The following is a 14,326-nucleotide window of genomic DNA, read 5'->3' on the forward strand; positions in this document are numbered from 1 at the left end:
GAACATTTACACCTTACATGAACTTCAGAGATGATGGGCTAAGTGAGTCTGGAAGAAATGAGTTTTAAGACCCTTTTTAAATGTGACAGAGATTCAGTAGTTCTGAGTGACAGGGGGAGGTCGTTCCACCACGACGGAGCCAGAACCGAGAACCTACGCGCTTTACCTTTTCTGCGTGGGACCACCAATCAGGCAGATGCAGAAGAGCGTAGCAGTCTGGTTGGGGTGTAGTGGTTGATCTAGTCTTGCAGATACTACCTGGGAGCAGTTGTATCGATGCATTTGTAAGCCAAAACTAGGGTCTTAAATACATACTGGACAGGACCGTACCGCAGCGTCTCTACAACAGATCAGTGTGAATAGTGTACAGTGTGCAGGATTACACATGATTATTGAGTGAGTGCACTGCGCTCATGGGGCAGGAAGCCTCTCGAGTCCCCCGGGGGGCCCCGGCCCGCCCTCCACTCCACGCGCCCATTTAAGGGGCCCGTAACGGCCCACGGTCATCGCACGGTCACTACGTGGTCAGCACAGTACAGTACAGCCCAGCGCTCCAATGGGGCTCTGCTGCACCGCCCTGCTGCTCTTGCTCTCCAGCATCGTCGCGCACGGCGCGCACACAGGTGAGTGCTGCGCGTCCCCGCGGCTCTCAGCGGAGCGTTTGCGCGCCTCCGCTGTTTCATATTTCTCACCTCACGATGCGCGGCAAAGGGAGCGTGTCGTAGAGCAGCGCGCGTTCGCTGGCTGGATTCCCATGATGATACAAGAAGACATGTGAGGGAAAAGCCCAAGAAATACCGCTGTGAGGCTGCAAACTGAACGTCCTTGTGTGTCCGATGCGATCCTGGAGAGGCGAGTTGTGAAAACACCCGTTTTAATGTCATATTTCAATGCGCTCTTGGTTGTGCCAATATTGGCGGCGTTTTTTTAAAGCGCCGCCTGCCTGGTGCGCGCGCGCGGAGCGATTTTTGGCGATTGATCACATCGGTACGTGTGTCCGTATCAATATGCCATATGAGGCTTCCCACCGTGGAAGCTCGACCTTTGAGCTCAAAGCATCCGTTTGCTTTACAATATCTTAAGTAATTATTATTATTATTATTATTTAATACTGACTTTTAATGCTGCTTCTCCATCAAAGAGTGTACATAATTTTTTTAATAATTTTATCTTTTTTTTTTACAATATTTGGTGAACTTCTTTAATTGAATATAATTCCCGCATTTTGGAAACTTAGAATATTACTGGTGTCAATTAGTAGAGGTCGTTCATTTTAACTGTACCATGGTTAGGAACTGGTACTGGTGGTTATAGTGAGACTGGAGAGAATGAAACAATACTGTCCTATGCACAGTTTGCTCTCCTTTCTTTCTTCAAAACATAAACACATTTAAAACATTATTCTCACATGATATTTAAAAATTAAAAAAAAAAAACAAGACCACAAATGTAATCTTCTCAAGGGACGGCTCAGGTGGTCTGAATCAGGAAACAGTGTAAATGTGGTCTCGGGGTTTTTACGCTCAGCACAATGTGAAGCGACTGGTTTGAACATCCGTACCTCCAAGTCCAAGGTCGTGGTCCTGTCCTGGGAAGGAATGGGGGGTGGCAACTGCCCCCTGGAGCAGTTCAGGTATTTCAGGAGTCTTGTTCTCACTTTTACTCTTGTGATGGGAATGGGTTAAAGAGACTAAAAAGCAGATTGGCATCTGGATCCCCACTCTGTGGTCACAAACTTTGGGTAGTGAGCGAACGAGCGAACAAACGAACGAATGCAACTGTGGGACCAAAAAGCCAAAATGAAGCTTCTACACAGGGTCGCTGGGTCCAGTTCCTGCGATAAGATGACATGGAGACGGAGGAGGCCAGAAGACCAGACAGGAGGCAGTTGCAGTAGTCCAGGCGGGATATGATCATGGCCTGGACCAGAAGCTGTGTAGAGTGTGCTGTAAAATAAGGGGGGGTCCTCCACATGTCATGCGGGATGTATCTGTAGGATCAGGTTATGGCTTTGACATGTTGAGAGGAGCAGAGATTTGAGCTTATCATCACTCTCAAAGTCTTGACCAGTGAAGCACACAGAGAGATTTAGAGATTTAGACATTAATACACTAGATTTAGCCAGAAAACAACCAGACAAAAACCTTTCGGGCTGAAGACGCCGAACGGTCTCATACAAGCGCCGATGCCATTGTACGGAATAAAGTACTTGTCGTGGAAATAAAATGACCACGCGAAAAGCCTGTGTACAGAATTAAAAGCGCGAATAAAGGTTTATATTTCCATAAGCATTTGGAGTGGCGTTTTGTTGCGCTGGAACCTGTTGTGTAAGGGATGAGCGTGCAGATGAGTAACGGTTCCGTTACTAGATGGACCTGTTATACACAAAGTCTTTGAAAAGCATCTTCAGAGGAGATCAGCACTCTTTTATAGCAGCCAAAGAGAATCCGTCCATCGGGGGCCATCCTTGCAAGTTAGTACATGCCACTTTATGATCCATGTGTTACACCTGACCCCGTCTAATGTAAGCAGCACATTTTTCATGGAAATGCAGTTTGCGGCATTGTGCCGCTGACATTGAAGGTTTTAATGATTAAAGTGTTGGAACGGTCGTTTGTGTCCCCCGGAGTCGCGCTCCGGCGGCGCTGCTGGGTGTGCAGAGTTATCTGCCGTAATACGGAGCAACGGGGCGCCCTCGACGGTTAACCTTTCGGAACTGCTTGCGTCCTGGTTTTTATCCAAAAGGGCGTTTTTATCCGAATGGGGCCATTCTCTGAAAGTCACCGAAGCCCTTGTCTCAGCAATGCGGCCGACCCCGGAGATCATTCCCACGGGAGCCTCGACAAAGGTGTGAAAGGCATCAAAAAGCACCAGGCTGTCATCCCACGCTCACCTTCCTTTGAGGGTCAGGACCTCGACTGCGTAATGCGTGTCGCTTTCGAATATACCTTAATAGCAAAGGAGGTTTTAAATGCTTTCAAATCATTTGGAGCGTTTGAATAACGGACAGCGGGATTTTACAACAAAAGGTTGAAATTCGAACAATTATCCGATGTTTCATGGTTTTGATTTTTTCATTTTTATTGCACATGGGAGTAGTTAATACAGCTAATCTGAAGTGTGTTCCAATTAAGATGAAAAGTTATACAATATTACAGTAACATCTGCCTCTCAGTGTACAAGAAAAAAAACATTCAACTCAGGTTTTTAATACACATGAATCCAAATAAAATTTATTCCTTTTTCCACCCACCCATTTTTGAATATCCAGTACGGGGTCATGGCAAATAACAACCATTTACTTAATTACGTCTGGATTCTCTTAAACTAAAACAGGTGCTTATCTACATTCACAGGCATGAATTGTGGTAACTTGACACGAAGCGGGGGAGAAAGGCATCTCCACAGGCTCTAACTGAAGGCGCCAGCTGTGCCCCGAAAACCTGCTGGAGAATTGGGGCATGTCCTCACCCTTCCTGGGTATTTCTGTTTGCTGGTCTCACCGGCAACTCGAGGAGTTTGTGTCACCAATAGTGCCAGCTGTCACTTACGCCGCGTAAAGGCACCGTAATTCTTTTGCCTATTTCTCCAGATAAACTCACACGTGTTACCCTATTCAGCCGAATGCTTCCACTCTGAAGCACGTTAAGAGCAGTAGCGTGGTAAAGAAGGTAGTGTACAAGGTAGAGCTGTTGCTGTACAGTCTGAGTGCCTCTGGTTCGAACGTTGCTGCTGGTGCGATTCCCGGGATCACGGTACTTACTCTGAATTGCTCCAATAGGACTAATCCATATTGAGCAACAGAAGTAATAATAACATTACATTTATTCATTTATCAGACACTTCTCTCCAAAGCAGCTTCTAATTAACACTGTTTCATGTTATCAGCCCACACACCTTATTCACCCTGGTGATTTACACTGCTAGATACACTACTTACACTGGGTCACTCATCCAAACATCAGTGGAACACACTCTCTCTGTCACTCACACACTAAGGGTGAACCTCAACAGCATTTCTTTAGAGTGTGGGAGGAAACCAGAGCACCCAGAGGAAACCCACTCAGACAACATGCAACCTCCACACAGGCTGAGCAGGGATCGAACCCACATCCTCTCACACCACCCAGGCGCTATGAGATAGCAGCATTACTTGCTGTGCCACCATACCCCATAAGGGAATTCATCCATATAAAGATGCTGATCTAACAATAATAATTGCCTTACAGGAAGACATGAACTAAATAAAGCATGTAATAAAGGGGTGTGGTTGCACTTCCTGCTCTCCGAAAGCTGCAAACCCTTGACTGCAGTTCCATATCAGCCAGTGCACAGTCATTAAGGTTCCAGTGACCAAGTATCACGACTGAATACCAATTGTTTCTTCACGCGTATAAAACTCAGGACCAAAAGAACAGGAGCTGGCAGATGTGGTTTGAGGACTGGAGATTTACTGGGAAGATACAAGCAGGGCGGCACAGTGCTACAGCGAGTAGCGCTGCTGTCTCACAGCCCCTGGTTGGTATGAGAGGACGTGGGTTTGATCCCCGCTCAGTCTGTGTGGAGTTCGTATGTTCTGTCTGTGTCTGTGTGGGTTCCTGCTGGGTGCTCTGGTTTCCTCCCACACTCCAAAGATGTACTGTTCTGGTCCCCCATAGTGTGTGAGTGACAGAGAGAGTGTGTGTGTTCCACTGATGTATGGATGAGTGACCCAGTGTAAGTACTGTATCTAGCTGTGTAAGTCACCACGGTGAAAAAGGGATGTGGGCTGATAACATGACGGAGAGTTTATTGGAAGTTGCTTTGAAGAAAAGTGTCTGCCAGATCGATGTGTTTTCTCAATGCAGCTCAACGAAGGACTACAGTGGTGAAAAAGGCTCATCCCGAGTGATGTGCAGCTGGAAAAGGCACATCTGTGGAGGGCAGCTATACCCTGCAAAGTGGTTTTTTTTTATAATGAAGCACATACAACATTTCTCCACAGGGTCAGATTTGCCCTGAAGTTTCATTTTAAAATGTCCATCATCTAAACTTTTAGATGAGGTTTGCAAAGGATTTTGACTTTGCTTCTCTATGTTCAACCAGGACTGTTCCCATCCATCCTCAACCTTGCCAGCAATGCCGAGATCTCCACAAATGCCACGTGCGGGGAACCCGAGGCTGAGACTTACTGCAAGCTTGTGGAGCACGTCCCAGGCAGCCGGAGAAAGCACCCGCAGTGTCGAACCTGCGACAGTGAGAGCGCAGACCCAAGAGGTGCAGTACGCGCTCGGAGGACAGGGACCGTTGAGATGATCTAATGGTGTCTGTGAACCCATAGCTTGTTGGGTGAAGTCCAACGAAAGGTCCTGCTCGCCCATCTTTAAGATGCTTAATCTGCAATGCCAGTGAAAAATACTCAGCTGTAGCTGGTACTGTAGTGCTAGAGCCACTGCCTGGGGGCCCAAAGGTTGCAGGTTTGAGCCCCACCTCCAGCTGTAATGTCCCTCAGCAAGGTACTTACCATAAAGTTGCTCCAGTAACATTACCCTGTTGTATAAATGGGTAAATAATTGTAAGTACCTGCACATTACAAGTCACTTTGGAGAAAATGATCCGCTAAATGAATAAATATTTATAGGGAGTTGAGTTGAATTAGTTAAATACAACAACGAGTACGGTCACGTGAGTGACCCATTGTAAGTAGTGTATGTAGCAGTGTAAGTGACCACGGTGAGTAAGGTGGGTGGGCTGATACCACTACCCAGAGTTCACTGGAAGTCGCTTTGGACAAGAGCATCTGCTAAATAAAGAAATGTAAAAGTAGGTGGATACAAGTGAGTGTAGTCAAATTGTCGTTATGATTATCTTCTGAGTCACGTTGTTATGCTCGTGTGAAATGCAGAGCGACATCCCATAACGAACGCCATTGACGGGACTAACGCTTGGTGGCAAAGTCCCAGTATCAAGAATGGCCACCAGTTTCACTGGGTAACAATCACTTTGGATTTAAAACAGGTAAGGAATTCTTCACATTGCATTTGCATATGAAACACTTCTGTGATGACAGTGATTTCTCAGCCAGAGTGCTAAAAGTAACACTTGTGAGCTTGAGGTTGAATATCATGTCTTTTTACTGACATTAATGAGGGAGAAAAAGGAAACTGTAATTGTAATGTTGCTGTAACAATTAATAATAGTTTGAATTATTATAATGTCGTAAAGTGAATTTCATATTGTAGGATTGCAGCTCAAAGTGCACAGAAAGGCTTTAATGGGTAAGAATGAAAAAGACATAAAAACACATTTTGCTAAAATCTCATTTAAGGAAGGTTCTCTGCAAGTTAAACTGCAGTTTTTTTTCATTTCCTTTTTTCCGGTTTATTTGTTATTAAAAGGGATAGGTCTAGAAAGTATAACCTTTTATTACAGAAAATTAAATTGCAGGTAATTTTTTACAGCCATGCCTCATCCTTGTTATTGTCAAAACAGAGTGTAAAGATACACACGCACACACACACACACACACACACACACACACACACACACACACACTATTTCATGGAATTGGCTGCTTAATGGATATCTTGAAAGCTACTGGTGCCATCAGTGAGTTGACCCCGTTCCCAAAGCCTCCACAGCTAAGCTCATTAGGACAAAAGTCACATAAGAGAAAACCCTGTACAGCGCAACACCTTTTCTAGAGACCAGTGTCAGAGACGTGGACTTTGATTTGTGTCACGCTTGCTGGTTACTTGTGGAGGAGAGACCATCAGCTGAACTAAGCTTTTGTGATACTGTGACGATTACCTCTCTTTGGTACGCTGAGCTGATGAGAAGTGGAGACACCCGGGCTTGTGACTTTGGCTCGACCGCAACGTTGTCAAAATGATTGGTTGTTCAGGAAAAGTCTTCCCTTCTAAAAGTAATTCGTTCCTAAAAACCCTTTGTAAGGTGAGTTCAGTTTCCTCTCATTAATGCATACATACATATTGTCTATTGAGTTTTATGCAGCTCCTTGTGCGATGAGGGAGTCGCGGTGGTGCAGTGGGTTTGGCTAGGGCCTGCTCTGGGGGGGGTTTGGGGTTCAAGTCCCATTTGGGGTGCCTTGTGATGGGCCGGCGTCCCATTCTGGGTGTGTCCCCCCTACGCCCTGTATTGCCGGGTTAGGCTCCACTTTGCCACAACCCCCCTTGGGACGAGCACCTTCGGAGTGTGTGTGTACCTGTGTGATGAACTTTGGTGAATACGGTAGAAAGAAACTAACTTACTTAAGATTTTTCAGATTAGGTAACAGTGGTGTAAGACGACATGGGTCCAATCCCCACTCAGTCTGTGTGGAGTCTGTATGGCTTTCCTCTGGGTGCTCTGGTTTCCTCCCACACAACAAAGACACGCTGTTCAAGTTCCCCCATAGTGTGTGTGACAGAGAAAGTGTGTGTTCCACTGATGTATGGATGAGTGACCCAGTGTAAGTAGTGTATCTAGCAGTGTAAGTCACCGCGGTGAATAAGGTGTGTGGACTGATAACACTACATAGAGTTCATTGAAAGTCGCTTCTGATAAAAGTGATCGATGAATAAAGGTAAGCTAATAAGCACTTGCCGTACAAACTGGAGACGACACAGTTAAACATGACGTTGTTTAATGACACCCTCTGCTGCTCCCTCGCTCGGCGAACCCCGAGCTAACGGAATACCAGGTTTTAATTGTCCATTTGTGCAAAGCACCACTAGTGTTGTTTATTTCTTATTTCCATCCACTCAGAATACATTTCCTAGATCCTACTGCGGCCCACGAGGATCTCCTTGAGCAGCTCGTCCGTGTAAAGCGGGCACAGATTCGCACTCGGGATTTGACAAGAACGTGACCTTTTCACGGAGTTTATTGCTGATGGCTGGAGACGTTGTGTGCGGGTGCACTGGATGAGTAGCAGCTTCGAGCATCTCTTCTTGGGGGGGGGGAGGGGGGGCTGTGAGTAACTTCTCTGAGCAACTCTTCTTGGGTTCACACAAGACTCTGGTGAGAGAAAGACCCCGAGGGCCTGCGGGACGAGAGCTGCTAAGAGGTCACACGTCGTCAAGCCATGAGCCAAATTCCTCGTCACACCTACAGCAACATCTGTCCGCTGCGCCTTCTAAATGTTACCCTCGGATTTGGCCCCGGACTGAAATGGCAGCAAACTGCGAAACTTCCATACAGATGGTGCTCACTGCCTCCCTCTGCGTTGTTTCCCATAAACATCCTTCCTTACTTGTGACAATGAGTCACTGTGAAACACTTTAACCCAAGATGGAAATTGCTAGACTCGACATCCACGTCCACAACAAACGCAGTGTTTTCACTTTAAAATTGTAATAATTCATGATTGTTAACAGCGTTTCTGAAGAACACTGATTTTCAGAAATTTCTGCTCCTTAACTGGAACATTTCTTTGAAATTACACTTTTCTTTGGGAATTTTGATTTTTCACACACACACTTTCTGAACCGCTTGTCGCATACAGGGCCACGGGGAACCGGAGCCTAACCCAGCAACTCAGGGCATAAGGCTGGAGGGGAGGGGACACACCTGGGACGCCAGTCCATCGTAAGGCACCCCAAGCAGGATTCGAACCCCAGACTCACCGGAAAGCAGGACTGTGGTCCAACCCACCGCACCCCCTTCCTCAGTTCAATTCAATTTATGTTTATAGAGTGCTCTTCTTGGGGCATGGTGGCGCAGTGGGTTGGACCGGGTTCTGCTCTCTGGTGGGTCTGGGGTTCAAGTTCCGCTTGGGGTGCCTTGCAACAGACTGGCGTCCCGTCCTGGGTGTGTCCCCTCCCCCTCCAGCCTTACGCCATATGTTACCGGGTTAGGCTCCGGCTCCCCGCGACCCCGTATGGGATGAGCGGCTCAGATGGTGGGTGTGAGTGCTCTTCTTGGGAGGGGTGGCGGTGCGGTGATGCAGTGGGGTGGACTGGGTCCTGCTTTTTGGTGGGTCTGGGGTTCGAGTCCTGCTTGGGGTGACTTGCGATGGGCTGGTGTCCTGTCCTGAGTGTGTCCCCTCCCCCTCCAGCCTTTTGCCTTGAGTTGCTGGGCAAAACAATCAACAATCATGAATTATTACAATTTTAAAGTGAAAACACTGGCGTTTGCTGTGGTTAGGCTCCGACTCCCCGCAACCCCATATGGGACGAGCAGTTTCGGACGATGTGTGTGCGAGTGCTCTTCTCGCAGAGTGCCAAGCAAAGGGGTAAGACAAATGAAGATAACTGACTATATACTAGAGTAATATTTGTAATGGTTAAAATACTAATGGATTAAAAACACCTTAGTGGTACTATTTTTTAGACGAGACTGATGATTCGCAGTGAGCACTTTGGATGGAAAAGGGAGCAGGTGTGGTAATGGTTAGAGTTGCCGCCTTGCAATTGAAATGATCGGGGTGCAAATCCCACCTTCGGCTCTAGGACACTTGATCGACGTACTTACCCTGAATCGTTCCGGCGAAAGGTGTTCGGGTGCAGAAATCGGCGAAATACTGCGCGCAGCTTTACATTCTAAGTCCTTTCAGAGAAAAGCATCAATTAAATGAAGAAATGTCATGTAAAAATTGGTATATGTTACAGTACTTGTGAGTTGGTACATGGTCAAGTCCTGGAACGGCGTGAGGCTGAGCATGAAGGAGAGCCCCGGATAGTGACAGTAATGACGACCGGCTGCCGCCAGCTCAGGACCCGTCAACAGGGGATGTTTAAGCAGCTGGTCTGACAGAGCGAGAGTGTGTCGCTAGGGTGGGAGAACTCCCTGTAGCGCGCAGTGTGTTGCGTTCGAGCTTTGGTGCCTCATTTAGTGTGTGCTCTCCCTTAGCCGTACCCCCCGCTCCGCATTTCTGTTTCTAATTTTCATAAGAAATTTTTGCGTGCGGAAAATTCGCTCTTCTTGGCCTCAGCGATGAAACAGGGATTGTTTGTGTAATATGAATATGAATACGAATTTGCATGTTATAAAAATTAAATTAAAATTCGGCGTTAAACTGATTTCACTTGCGATACGAGCTAAACGGGAGACTGTTGTGAGGGATGCTGGATTACAGAGATATGTTCAGCGTCGTGCTGGAAAGAGAAAGTAAAGCTCTGATGGCAAACTGCTCTGAAAGTGGATGTAAGAAGATGAGGTTTCCAGCTGTTAGAGAAGGGGGGGCTCGATTTCAGGGGTCCAGGGGAGTCCTGTCCCATCATTCTTGAAGATAGGAGAAGAGCCCTCAGTTCCCCCCAAGCTGCTGGAGACAATCCCAGCTGCACGAGGTGCCGCGTTGCTCGCAGCCAAACCTGCGGTGATGTTTGCATTGCACTTGGTCCAACCAGGCCAGGTGTGGCGGAGGGGGAGTCCCATCCTCCCACAGGCCGTCCCCCAGGATGCCCCTGGAACGGCGGATGCTCGTCCACGTGTCGCGTGGTGCGCAACACGCGTCTGGCAGAGCCGAGTTTCAACTCCTCTCCATTTTTTTTATATAGGACAGGCGATCATTGTGTACGAAGTATCTGCTTTTCTTCGGTTCACCTCCATTCAGCGTTCAGTGGGGTTCTGCAGTTCAACAGGTCCGCCGGCGGTGGCCCAGCAGGACCAGAACACAGGACGTCAGAACAAGGTCAAATGATAGAGCGCATCTCTGTTTTTTTGCAGGTGAAATGATGTTTTTTGCTGATTTCGGAAGAGGAACGCATTCATGGCATTCTGTTGCTCAAGTTCAAAGATCTGAGGGCAAAGGAAATTCGCGAAACTATAAATCTTTTGAAAACCCCATTCTGCTTTTACAAGATAGTTTTTTTTTCTCGGTCTTATCTGCTATTGATGTGCCACGCTATGCACGGAGATGATATATTATTTCGTGAAAGAACCTAAGAGCTTAAGCATAAAAATAGAAAAACACATTTATATTTTTCAGATTTGTGAATAGTGGGTTTTGATCTCAGCACCTTTATTGATGTGGTATTTTTATCATGTTTTATTGTTAAGGTCTGAACGCCTCTATTCATGATGTGAGCCTTTGGATACAGTTTTTTCGGCACTTCTGTATTATGTACAATTCTCAATTTGCGCTAAGCTTTTCCCGCATGACTTCCGAAGCTGTGCCTTCTGCGCCTCTAGCTTCTGCATATTGAATCAGTGCGTGAATACTTTATCCATAATATCCTGCGTCCTTTGTGTGCTGTGTATACACTTGAACGCTGTCGGTTTATGCCGCTTAAATTACATCATTTAAAGTGTTTTTCAATACAAAAATTATTTTGCATTGCATATTAGCTCAGAATCGGCAGCGAAGTCGGTCTGGCTTCCGGAGCCCTGTATGTTGTAGATGCAGGAGCAGCACCAGGTTGGTGTCAGCTGAGCGGAATGGAGTCGTGACCGAGTCACGGGTGGCCCGTTTCCTTTCCCTCTGTGCTCCTCGAACAGGTCTTCCAGGTGGCCTACGTCATCGTGAAGGCGGCGAACTCCCCCCGACCGGGAAACTGGATCCTGGAGCGCTCTGTGGACGGGCTCCACTTCCAGGCCTGGCAGTACTATGCCGTCAGTGATGCCGAATGCCTGACCCGGTACAACATCACGCCCCGCACCGGGCTGCCCACCTACAGGATGGACAGCGAGGTCATCTGCACCTCCTTCTACTCACGGCTCCTTCCCCTGGAGCACGGAGAAGTATGAGCGCGCGTGTGGTGCGGGGGTGGGGGGTTGGGTGCTCTAACACAAGCAAGTTGGAGAACCGTGTGTGGTCCCCTTAGGGTTCTACTTCATCCGCTTCTGGGATCCTGTCCGTTTGAAGTACAGACACCTCTCCGCTTACGTAAATTCAATTTACGGAAAATCCGGATTTACGTGAAAAATTTCCGTATACGTGTTATTTACGGATAGCGCTTTTATTTTATGAAAATATCCGAAATATGTCAAGCATAAGTCGGCGTAGCCAGATGAGGCAAGAGGTTGCATCTTCCCAGTTCCCGCAAGTTTTGAGCTGTGAACACACCTCCTCTCCTTAGTGTAGTGCTTTTTTCGTATATTTTTTCCCCTTTTCATTATTCACAACGCCTGGTGGTAAACGTGCACTTGAAGGAAAACGAGAACCCTCTCGCAAGCGTACAGCAATCGATTTGGAGATGAAATTGAAAATAATAAGGAAGTATGAAGCTGCTCAAAGATCGTCGTCTATAGCATGGCTTATAACCAGGTGACTGCAGGTACCTTGGACACTGCTAACTTGATACCATAATTTTTCTTAAAAATACTGAACACATGCGAGAATAAAAATGGCAAATATATCAAACTCGTTATGTTTTTCTGCTTTTATTTATTTGTTTTGTGCTACGTGGACTGTACGTCAATTCATACATGCTGCTTGTTGCAGATCCACACGTCCTTGATCAATGGGAGGCCGAGTGCCGACGACCCCGCACCGGAGCTACAGGAGTTCACGTCCGCCCGCTACATCCGCCTGCGCCTGCAACGCATCCGTACCCTCAACGCCGACCTCATGGCTCTTAGCTACCAAGACCCCCGCGTGGTGGACCCCATTGTCACGCAGCGAGTACGAGGGCAATAACCAAATGTTTGCGTTCACATTCCCAATTGCAACACTTTACATACTGTTTTTGGCTCCACACATTCTTCCAAAGTACCTGTTGACTGAGTACTGTAAACCTAAACACCTGTTGACTGAATACTATAAACCTAAACACCTGCTGACTGAATATTGTAAACTCAAATACCTGTTGACTGAATACTATAAACCTAAGTGTCTGTTGACTGAATACTATAAACCTAAACACCTGCTGACTGAATACTGTATACTCAAATACCTGTTGACTGAATACTATAAACCTAAGTGTCTGTTGACTGAATACTATAAACCGAAACACCTGTTGACTGAATTCTTTAAACCTAAAAACCTCTTGGCTGACTGCCGTACACCCAATTACCCATTGAATGAATACTGTAAACCTAAATACCTGTTGATCGAATACTGTATACCAAAATACGCACTGAGTAAATACTTCATACCTGAATACCTGTTGACTGAATACCAGTTCTAAATTGGTGTTTAGAACCAGTGCTGATTTGTATTCACTATTGAAGGTACTAAAGTGTTTCACAAATTATATCTCCCGGTGATGACTGAGACCCCACTGTAAAAATCCTAAATAGTGATGCATTACTGGAGTGTGAGTCTGTGATATGAGGTTAGGCCCGGTGACCCCCGACGTCGGTCTGGGGCATTGTGCGCACTTATCTGGTGCTCCGTGTCCCCCACAGTACTACTACTCCATCAAAGACATCTCTGTGGGTGGCATGTGCATCTGCTATGGGCATGCGAAGAGCTGTCCCTGGGACCCAGTCACCAAGGTGGATGAATCCTTTGCTCCCGTCTTCCTACAGGCCTGTTCTCAGCTCTGTGTGCGCGTGTGCGTGCGTGTGTGTGTGTGTGCGAGTTCCACCGTTAGGTGGCAATAGTGCACCTGCAGTGTGTAAGGGCTCTTTTACTTGCATTCACCATTGTTTTGAACAGCATACCTCCTGTGCAAATGGATTTCTTTACAAGGTACAACGGGTTTTTTTTTTTTGATTTTAGACAGCCTGTAATTTTTGCAACATTTTGCTCTTCAAGATGACAGTTTTTGGTCTCTTAGTCATGGGAACTGTGACATTGCCGCAACACACAGGAAGTGTAACCAGAGCCCCTCATCTGCCTTCTTCTCCCTTGCTGCTGTACAGATGTGGTAGGGAGCCCAGATGTTACATCCAGCAGACAGGAAGTCCTTCATATAGAACCAGCTGTGCATGGCGACAGTCTGCACGGCACTGTAACCCTCAGTCAGGAATGAAAATAAGTGAATTGTATCTCATTTCTACACATACGCTTCCGTTTTTTCTGAACTGCATGTCATCACTTCACTTTTATGGACGTTTCGTCTTAGAACAATGGGTTGCCTACAGCAGGCAGCACGGTGGCACGGCGAGTAGCGCTGCTGTCTCACAGCACCTGGGTGGTGGGAGGGGACATGTGTTTGATCCCTGCTCAGTCTGTGTGGAGTTTGCATGTTCTCTCTGTGTCTGTGTGGATTTGCTTGGGGTGCTCTGGTTTCCTCCCACACTTCAAAGAGATGCTGTTCAGGTTCACCCACAGAGTGTGCGTGTGTGTGTGTGTGTGTGTGTGTGTGTGTGTGTGTGTGTATGTGTGTGTGTGTGTATATATACTTGTGTTTTAATGATGTATGGATAAGTGATCCAGTGTAAGCAGTGTATCTAGCAGTGTAAGTCGCCACGGTGAATTAGGTGTGTGGGCTCATAACACTACACAGAGTTCATTGGA

At 46.8% G+C, this 14,326-nt stretch overlaps 1 protein-coding gene across 1 annotated transcript in view; it reads left to right on the forward strand.

The window, feature by feature from the left end:
- The first annotated feature begins 523 nt into the window (after positions 1 to 523).
- The window catches only part of LOC108927611 (laminin subunit alpha-1-like), a 54,156-nt gene continuing 40,353 nt past the window's right edge, over positions 524 to 14,326 (forward strand). The window contains exons 1-6 of the mRNA XM_029246330.1: positions 524 to 623; positions 5,086 to 5,256; positions 5,885 to 5,997; positions 11,419 to 11,661; positions 12,365 to 12,544; positions 13,270 to 13,359. Of these exons, the coding sequence (XP_029102163.1) occupies positions 557 to 623; positions 5,086 to 5,256; positions 5,885 to 5,997; positions 11,419 to 11,661; positions 12,365 to 12,544; positions 13,270 to 13,359 (864 nt within the window). The 5' untranslated portion in view covers positions 524 to 556. The remainder of the gene's footprint in view (positions 624 to 5,085; positions 5,257 to 5,884; positions 5,998 to 11,418; positions 11,662 to 12,364; positions 12,545 to 13,269; positions 13,360 to 14,326) is intronic.

Source organism: Scleropages formosus, chromosome 19 (assembly GCF_900964775.1).
Source record: "Scleropages formosus chromosome 19, fSclFor1.1, whole genome shotgun sequence".
NCBI lineage: Eukaryota > Metazoa > Chordata > Actinopteri > Osteoglossiformes > Osteoglossidae > Scleropages > Scleropages formosus.